At 43.8% G+C, this 9,717-nt stretch overlaps 1 protein-coding gene across 1 annotated transcript in view; it reads left to right on the forward strand.

Annotated features, from left to right (window-relative positions):
- Nucleotides 1-8,517, forward strand: part of BST1 (bone marrow stromal cell antigen 1) — a 29,792-nt gene extending 21,275 nt beyond the window's left edge. The window contains exons 8-9 of the mRNA XM_070371879.1: nucleotides 1,002-1,061; nucleotides 7,104-8,517. Coding sequence (XP_070227980.1) covers nucleotides 1,002-1,061; nucleotides 7,104-7,203 — 160 coding nt within the window. The 3' untranslated portion in view covers nucleotides 7,204-8,517. The remainder of the gene's footprint in view (nucleotides 1-1,001; nucleotides 1,062-7,103) is intronic.
- Nucleotides 8,518-9,717: the final 1,200 nt, after the last annotated feature.

The following is a 9,717-nucleotide window of genomic DNA, read 5'->3' on the forward strand; positions in this document are numbered from 1 at the left end:
CGGTGTCCACTGAGAAGTAGAGAGTCCTAGGGAGGGGTCACGTAGCGTGCCATAGACAGAATGCTTTCCTGTTCTTCCCAAGTCCCCTCCAGTCACCCTGTGGCTGACTGACATCCTCTCTTGGCCTGCCTCTCACTGTCACCAGGCTCCTGTCCTCATTGCTACTTTCCCTTCCCTCCGGACTGTCCTGGAACCCGCATCTTCTTCCCTGAAGCCTGGGCACCAGCCATCACCCACGTGCTTCAAGTCCAGCCTTCTGCCCGAAGTTCTTATCAACAGATTTTCCCAGAAAAGTTGTACATCTTTACAGAAGTGGTTCCATGCCCAGGCTTTGGAGGGGAGGTTCAAGTTCAGCTCCGCAACTTGCTACTGTGAGAACTTGGCCAAGTTCCTCTGGACAGTTTTCTCAGCTGTCGATCGCAGATAATAATTTGTTGTTGTTGTTCAGTTGCTCAGTCGTGTTCGACTCTTTGTGACCCCATGGACTGCAGCATGCCAGGCTTCCCTGTCCTTCACCATCTCCCAGAGTTTGCTCAGATTCATATCCCTTGAGTCCTCGATGCTAACTATCTCATCCTCTGCCACCCGCTTCTCCTGCCCTCAATCTTTCCCAGCATCAGGGTCTTTTCCAATGACTTGGCTCTTTGCATCAGGGGGCCAAAGTATCGGAGCTTCAGCTTCAGCTTCAGCATCGGTCCTTCCAGTGAATATTCAGGGTTGTTTTCCTTTAGGATTGACTGGTTTGATCTCCTTAGTACATGCTTTGTTCGGTTGTTGTAAGGAGGGAATGACATCATCTATGTAAAATATTTAATATATCATCAGATTTTCTGGTACATAGTAAGTGCTCAACAAATGCCAGCTAATATTTTTGAAAATAAACTGTGTCCTTCAAGGTCAGAGACTTTGTATCTCTAGTACCTTGCAGGTTCCCCATAAATGTATGATGAATGAAAGTCACTTGAATCAGCCCTTAAATATTACTTCTTTTCATTTTGCAGACCAGTGAAGCTCTTACAGTGTGTGGAACACAGCACTCATCCTGACTGTGCCTTAAGTTCGTAAGTAAATTTTTAACCTAACTTCCTTGCTTCCTGAAGATGGCCAGCCCTTACCATTTACAGGATGCCGGTGGGTCACAGTGTCATTTTACGCCCACCCGCTGAGATGCCCGGCTGCAGAGTAAGGTTGGTACGTGTGCACTGCCCCTCTCCATCTCTGCGCTGCTGGTAAGTGCAGGTTTGCTGAGCATCTGTGCAGCTGAGCTGACCCCCGCGTGCACCATGGGAGCAAGGCCACTCCAGCTGCACCGGCGGCAGCACAAAGCCTGGACCTGGGGTGGCAGGACCACCTCTTAAAATTTACTTCTGTGGACCTCAGAAATGAAAGCTATTTTACCAGCAAAAGTGGGCTTATTTTGGGGGACCTCCCTGGTGGTCTGGTGGTTCAGACTTTGCCTTCCAATGCAGAAGCTGTGGGTTCAATCCTTGGCTGGGGAGTTAAGACCCCCACCCCACCCCCTGTCTCGTGGTTTAAAAACCAAAATGTGCAACTGAAGCAATATTATAACAAATTCAATAAAGACTTGAAAAATGGTCCACACCAAAAAAACCTTTTTTTTTTTAAAGAAAGTGAGTTTATTTGGGACCAGTAGAGGAATTGCAGTTTGGAACAAGCAAGCTATAGCAAAAGCCACAGGCAATACTGGAGTGGTAGCCTTTCCCTTCTCCAGGGGATCTTCCCAACCCAGGGATCGAACCCAGGTCTCCCACATTGCAGGCAGATTCTTTACCAGCTGAGCCACAAGGGAAGCCTGTGAGAATGGATGTGAGAGTTGGACCATAAAGAAGGCTGAGCACTGAAGAATTAATGCTTTTGAATTGTGGGGTTGAAGAAGATGCTTGAGAGTCCCCTGGACAGCAAGGAGATCAAACCAGTCAGTTCTAAAGGAAATCAGTCCTAAATATTCTTTCCCTCTACCCCCATTTCCTCTAAGGAATTTCTTTCAGCATTTTGGTCCATTTCTGCCCATACATCCCAGTACACACATATGTTACCAGACACAGATGTGAGTTTGTTCATCTGTTTGTTTTTCATTTCATCTTATTTTCATTTATTTACTTGCCTTTTCAGAAAAGTTATTTATTTTTAATTGGGGGGTAATTGCTTTACAAGACTCTGTTGGTTTCTGCCATACATCAGCGTGAGTCAGCCACAGATATTCGTATGCCCCCTCCCTCTTGAACCTCCCTCCTACCTCCCACCCCATCCCACACCACAGAGCACCAGATTTGAGCTCCGCGTGTCACACAGCAAACTCCTCCTGGCTGTCTGTTTTACCTATGGTAATGTATTTGTTTGCACGCTTCTCTCCTGGTTCGTCCCCCCGCTCCTTCCCTGCCTGTGCCAACGAGTCTATTCGCTATGTCTGCATCTCCATCGCTGTCCTGCGAATAGCTTCACCAGTACCATCTTTCTAAATTCCGTGTATAGGTGTCAATATATGAGAGTTGTTTTTCTGACTTACTTCGCTCTGTGTAATAGGCTCTAGGTTCATCCACCTCATTAGAACTGACTCAAATGCCTTCTTTTTTATGGCTAATATTCTACTGTATATATATGTAACACAACTTCTTTATCCATTCCTCTGTCAATGGACATCTAGGTTGCTTCCATGGCCTAGCTATTGTAAATAGTACTGCAGTGACCACTGGGGTACATGTGTCTTTTAGAATTGTGGTATATGCCCAGTGGAAAGAATATCCTTTGGCTCTTCCCCAAAATGATTACCTCTATTGTAACATAGATGTATATTTTTATTAAAAAGAAATCAATGCTGAAATTCAGTTCAGTTCAGGTCAGTCGCTGTCGTGTCTGACTCTGCGACCTCATGGACCGTCCAGAAGTGGGACTCCTGGATCATATGGTGGTTTTATTCCTAGTTTTTAAAGGAATCTTCATACTGTCTTGCATAGTGGCTGTACTAGTTTGCATTCCCACCAACAGGGCAAGAGGGCTCCCTTTTCTCCACACCCTCTCCAGCATTTACTGTTTGCAGATTTTTTGATGATGGCCCTTCTGACTGGTGTGAAGTGATACCTCATTGTAGTTTTGATCTGCATTTCCCTAACAACCAGTGATGTTGAGCATGTTTTCATGTACTTCTTGGCCGTAAGTGAAAAAGAGAAAAACAAATGTCATCTATTAATGCGTATATGGTGGAATCTAGAAAAACGGTACAGATGAACCCGTTTGCGGGCAGGAATAGAGACACAGATGCAGAGAATGGATGTGCGTGGACATGGTGGGGGAAGCCGGGGCAGAATGACTCGGGAAATTGGGATTGACATGTACACACACTACCATGCAAGGAATGGCAATAAAGGAGACAAGACGTTTACATCATCAGTTCCTGCATGTGTCCCTGGAGTGGCTGGCGAGGTTAAGTCCCTCCCTCCAGTGCTCTGCTGGTCACTCCCTGTGAATTAGGCACGCCTGTTTTTGAGGCCTCTCACAGGAAGGGAAAGAATAGACGAGGGCCTGGGTCTTCACTTTCCTCTCCTGAGAATGAAACCCACCCTCCCTTCCCTGCTTAATATTTATCTCAAAGGCAACACATCCCAAACTGGACTCCTGAATTTACCCACTGTGTTGGGCTGAGTCATACATCTAAATATGTGCAGGTCCTAACCCCTGGAATGAGTGGGTTTTACTTTATGTTACAAAAGGAGCTTTGCAGATATAAGAACGTAAGGGTCTTGAGATGGGGAGACAGTTTTGGACTGTCCACGTGGGCCCTGTATGTAATGTAAGTGTCCTGACAAAAGGGAGGCGGAGGAGGCTTGGTTCGAGAGGAGGAGAAGGTGCTGCGGTCTCGGAAGCAGAGATCGGAATCCTCGCAGGTAGATGCCCCGGCATGCATGCTCAGTTGTGTCTGACTCTCCTCAACCCCATGGACTGTAGCCCACCAGGCTTCTCTGTCCTGGGGATTCTCCCAGGCAAGAGTACTGGGGTGGGTTGCCATTTCCTTCTCCAGGGGATCTTCCCAGTGGTGCACTTAAAAAATATGTTTTTAATTAATTCACTAAGTTTTTGCTGCGCATGGGCTCTCTTGTTGCAGTGGGCAAGCCTCACAGCGGTGGCTTTTCTCGTTGCGGAGCACACGCTCTAGGCACGTGGGCTCAGTAGATGTGGTGCGCGGGCTTAGTTGCCCTGCAGCAAAGTTTGTAAAACACACGGACCTTTGTTTAAAGAAAAAAAGTTAAAGAGTAGATGGTTTATGTCACATATCTCCATAAAGCTGGGGGTGGTGGAAAACCATGTAACAATACGGAAACATTCTCACAAACAACTAAAGTAAGAAATGTGTAGTAAACAGTCTTATCGACTTATAAGTTAATGGACAAAAATTCAGTGTGTGGATCATCTGCAGGATTGGTGAGGATATGAGGAAGCAGACATAATCGTGTTACTGACATAAGGCCTTGCTGTGTCAGTCAGGGTTCCAAGGAGAAAATCAGATTTCTCATCTTGGCCCCAGTTTACGGTTCAAAATGTATTCCCCTACTCCGCCCTGGCCCTAGGTCACAAAAGTAGGAGAGCAAATTTCACTTGCTTAGGGATAGTGGAGAAAAGGACTTTTCATCGGAAGAAATTCAGAATCTAATGAGCAGCTGTTGATATAAAGCCAACTTATATTACTTTTGTGTTAAGTTTAGTAACAGTCTGTATTTTTTTTATATATTTAACTTATTTATAACATTTTAGAGGATTTAGCATATACGAATAGCTCTTGGAATAGCCGTGTGATTCCAATATAAATTTAACTTTTAAATAACTGATTTTAGACTTAGAATTTTTAGTTGAAAGTTATTAGCGATTTTTACTTTTTTAAATCAGTCATTGCTGCTGTTCAGTTGCTAAGTTGTGTCTGACTCTTTGTGACCCCATGGACTGCAGCATGCCAGGCTCCCCTGTTCTTTAAATCAGTGTTGAAATGTTTAAGAGAATTAAGATTAAATTTTATACATTTATTAAATTTACTAGCATCAAGTATTTAAGAAGATTTTGCTCACTTGAAGTCACTTAACAATATTTTATAAAGAAAATGTAATATTTTAAAATGAAAGTTTAAAAGAATCTAACCTAAAATGTTCTGGGAATTAGAATAATTTTGAAGTCCCCTTAGAAGTTATTATCAGAGCTCATTCGGCTTTTAAATTAGAACAAGACTATTCATAAATGAAATAGAAAAAGTGTATGGGAAAGTTAAGATTTTGAATTTGTTAATGTAATAGCTAGAATTAATTTTTAAAACCAAAGTAACTGCAAGTAATGTGTTTTTCTCTCTGCATAAATGCTGTCCTCAAGCACAACTCCACATTGGCCTGAAAAGCTTAAGCTAACATGTGACAAGTCAGTGCAAAGAATGTGGACCCAAACATGTAAAGTAAAAGAAAACAAAAGTATATTTCTGTTTGTGCATGATATTGAATGTAAATGGTAGAAATAGATCTGAAGTGATAAACTCCCAATCCCTAACAGTGATTACTTCTAGGGAAGGGAGACCCACTATTACTGTGCTTAGTTCTGTATTATTTTATTTTATTAAAAAGTAAAAATAAGTTTATCTCTGTCTTAATGGGTTAATTATTTAAAAGCAAAAACTAATCAATTTTGAATGAACGAAGTCTAGAAGAGGAACTGAATCAGATGTGCAGTTATAGAAAATGTCCAGCAGGCAGAGCCATAGTACACCTTTGTGGACTGCTGGAGCTTGCTTTAGCGAAAAAGAGGTGATCAGCACTCACTCTAACAATAAGCCACTAGTAGAAAGCCAGGCAATGGCACCCCACTCCAGTACTCTTGCCTGGAAAATCCCATGGATGGAGGAGCCTGGTAGGCTGCAATCCATGGGGTCGCTAAGAGTCGGACACGACTGAGCGACTTCACTTTCACTTTTCACTTTCATGCACTAGAGAAGGAAATGGCAACCCACTCCAGTGTTCTTGCCTGGAGAATCCCAGGGATGGGGGAGTCTGGTGGGCTGCCGTCTATGCGGTCGAACAGAATCGGACACGACTGAAGTGACTTAGCAGAAAGCCAGGGAATAAAGACATCAGGGTGTTTCCTAAATTTAAAAACGTTGTCTTTGATTGCTTTCAAAGAATTCATTACTTCTGTTTTTAAAAATCTGGAGGTTGGATCCTAATCGCTATGGCCACAGTCCCTATTTTGGCCAGAGCCTCTCTCAATGTCTTTATGTCATAACTGGTTCTTCATCACCAGTTAAACTCTAATGGTGTAATATCCATCAGTAGATATTGCTGCATTTGGGTAACTTTATGGTGCATCCATACAATCAGAATTCCCCCAGGAGAAAGGATGAGTACCTCCATATGTACCAGTATGGAAGCAGGTCCAAGATGTCGTGTTGGGTGAAGGAACAAATTGTAGATTCCATTGTGCTTAGACGAAAGGATGTGGTAATTTTTTTGCACGCACGTGGGACTGTCCTGAGAGGACAGCTCAGACTATCAAGAATTATCTCTATGCAAAGTGGGAATAGGGAGGCCTGGGTAGGGAAGATCCCCTGGAGGAGCAAATGGCAACCCACTCCAGGATTCTTGCCTGGAGAATCCCATGGACAGAGGAGCCTGGTGGGCCCCAGTCCATGGGGTCGCAAAGAGTCGGACCCAACTTAGGGACTGAACAACAAAGAAGCTTTTACTTTTCACTTTGTAACTTTCTGTGCTATTTCTTTATTTTGAATTGACTTATTAATTTTGGCTGTGCTGGGTCTTCATCGCTGTGTGTGGGCTTTGCCTAGTTGTGGTGAGTGGGGTTCCTCTCTAGTTGCGGTGCTCAGGCTTCAGTAGTTCATGCTTACAGTCTTAGCTGCCCCATGGCATGTGGGATCTTCCCGGATCAGGGATCCAACCTGTGTCCCCTGCATTGGCAGGCAGATTCTTAACCACGGGACCGCCGGGGAAGTCCCTTCCTGTACTATTTAGATTTTCCTGCAGTGTGCATGTAGTTTTTCGAGAGTAGGTGCCATGCATCAATACTGACTTTTTTTTTTCTGTTTCCTTTTTAATTTGCAGGGCAGCAGCATCTACTCAAAGGGAAGCCTTTTATGCAGTACGAGGTGCCTGCTTTATCTTTTCTCTCTTAGCAGCTTTCACTTCAGTTGCTCAGATGTAACTAGAAACTCAGTTATGCTGCCTTAAGTGGCCCACAGACCTGAAGCCTGCCCTTGCCCAGTCATCCTTGTTCTGTATACACCAAGTGGTTCCATTGTCTAAAGAAGCTTCGTGCTGGCTGAACAATGTTCTGAAATGGATTGTGAGTGATATACATGCTCAGGATTTCAGAAATTAATCTAGCTCTATTTAGCTGGTTAAAAACAACTTCATTAGAGCAAAGTTAATTATTATTTTCTTATTTTCATAATACAATGCATTGAGACACAGACTGTCTTTTATATAAGCAAACATTTTAAGAAAATTTTAGTACAACTGTGTATATATTTTCATATATTCTTATGCCACCAACAGGGCATACTGCCTGTTTGTTGACAGCTTCAAATACATGTATACTATATAAGTATATTCAAAGATGTTTGGTAGGCAAAGAGTTGTGTATGAAGATGCCCATGTAATGGTTATTTATAATGAGGGGGAACTAAAAATTCTAATAATAGGGAACTCTTTGCATATGATTTAGTATATCTGTAGGATGGGATACTGACTCTGATGCTGGGAGGGATTGGGGGCAGGAGGAGAAGGGGACGATAGAGGATGAGATGGCTGGATGGCATCACCGACTCAATGGACGTGAGTTTAAGTGAACTCCGGGAGTTGGTGATAGACAGGGAGGCCTGGCGTGCTGCGATTCATGGGGTCGCAAAGAGTCGGACACAACTGAGCGACTGAACTGGACTGAACTGAGGATGGGATATCATTCAAATAGGAAAAGTCATGCTTATCAGCCCAACTGTCCTTCAACCGGTGAATGGAGGAGCTAACCTTGGTACATCTGTACAGTGGAATCCTACTCAGTAGTAAGAAGTAGCCAGCTATGGATAAATGAAGCAGTGTGAGCGAGTCTCAATTGCACTGTGCCAAGTGAAAAAAGCCAGACCAAAAGGCTACGTACTATATAATTCTATTTACAGGACATTCTGAAAAAAAGCAAAATTATAGGAATGGAGTACTTTTCAGCCTCAGTGTTAAGACTGGAGAGGGCACTAACTAAAAAGGAGCCCTGTAGGGGCTCTAGTTGGGGAGACAGATTGTTCTGGGTCTTGACTGTGGTGATGGTAACAGGAGTCTATGTGTTTGTCAGCTCTCCTTCCAGTTTTTTCAGAATTGCATGCAAAGGAGTCATTTCATTGTATGTAAATCATTTTCAAAGAACATTTCATGCCATAGAAAAATGTCAATGATAAGTGTAAGACGTAGAGCATAAAACTGTTTCTCATGTGATCCACTTGTCAAATAAAATACAAATGTAACACATCAATGTGTGTGTGTTACCTATACATAATTAAATGAATAAATCAGACCAATCGATCCTGAATATTCACTAGAAGGACTGATGCAGAAGCGGAAGCTCCCATACTTTGGCCACCTGATGTGAAGAGCTGACTCATTGGAAAAGACCCTGATGCTGGGAAAGATTGAAGGCAGGAGGAGAAGGGGGTGACAGAGGATGAGATGGTTGGGTGGCATCACTGACTCGACATGAATTTGAGCAAACTCTAGGTGATGGTGAAAGACAGGGAAGCCTGGCGGGCTGCAGTCCATGGTCACAAATAGTGAGGCACGACTTAGGAACTGAACAACAAAATCGATGAAAGGAAGCGTTAGTCGCTCAGTCATGTCTGACTCTTTGCAACCGCATGGATTATAGCCTAGCAGGCTCCTCTGTCTGGAATTCTCCAGGCAAGAACACTGGAGTGGGTTGCCATTTCCTCCTCCAAAGGATCTTCCCATCCTAGGGATCGAAAAGCGGCCCAAATGCAGAGTAGTAATCTCTGCAGAATGGTCTTTTCAGTGATTCCTATTCTTGACTTTTGACCTTTTGTGTTTTCCAAATTTTCTCTAATAAGCGCACATCCCTTTTCTAATCAGGAAGAGAAAACTAAACCTGCCTTCTGTGTATGGTCATTTAACGCAACACACATTTCCAGAAGACGAAAACAAAACCAGAAGTTGTCACGGCCACTTCTCTGTTCTTGCTCCTTATTTTTTCACAGAGATCGGTGTAGGAGGTTCAGATGTGAGAACTGGCGTAATCTGGTGCCCCAGTGCCCACAAGTAGTAATGGGAGTTTTCACTTTCTGTCATTTCCTGTAAACCTCCGGAGAGAAAAAGAATTGCCCATCGCAGGCAGAGCTGTTCCTCAAATGTGCTCACCTGAGAGCAGGGCTCTCTCTTCCTCCTGACTTCACTCCATTTTTTGTAAACACTTGCCCAGAGTCTGATGGTCATTGTGTATAAGATGTATTTACAGCCCAACCTCGTGCGTCTCTAGAGAGCAGCTGAGATGCTGCCCTGGGCATGTCTCACTGGCAGTGATCACAGGTCTCCTAGTTAGCTCCCCGTGCTGCCCGTCTCTTCCTCCGCTGGTTGCTCCTCATCACCCACCACTATCCCTCTTGTGGGGTTCATACGTCATCCACCCCTCCCCATGGTGCTCACTGCAGGGTTCAGG

The sequence above is a fragment of the Bos mutus genome, chromosome 6 (assembly GCF_027580195.1).
Source record: "Bos mutus isolate GX-2022 chromosome 6, NWIPB_WYAK_1.1, whole genome shotgun sequence".
NCBI classification, from domain to species: Eukaryota; Metazoa; Chordata; class Mammalia; order Artiodactyla; family Bovidae; genus Bos; species Bos mutus.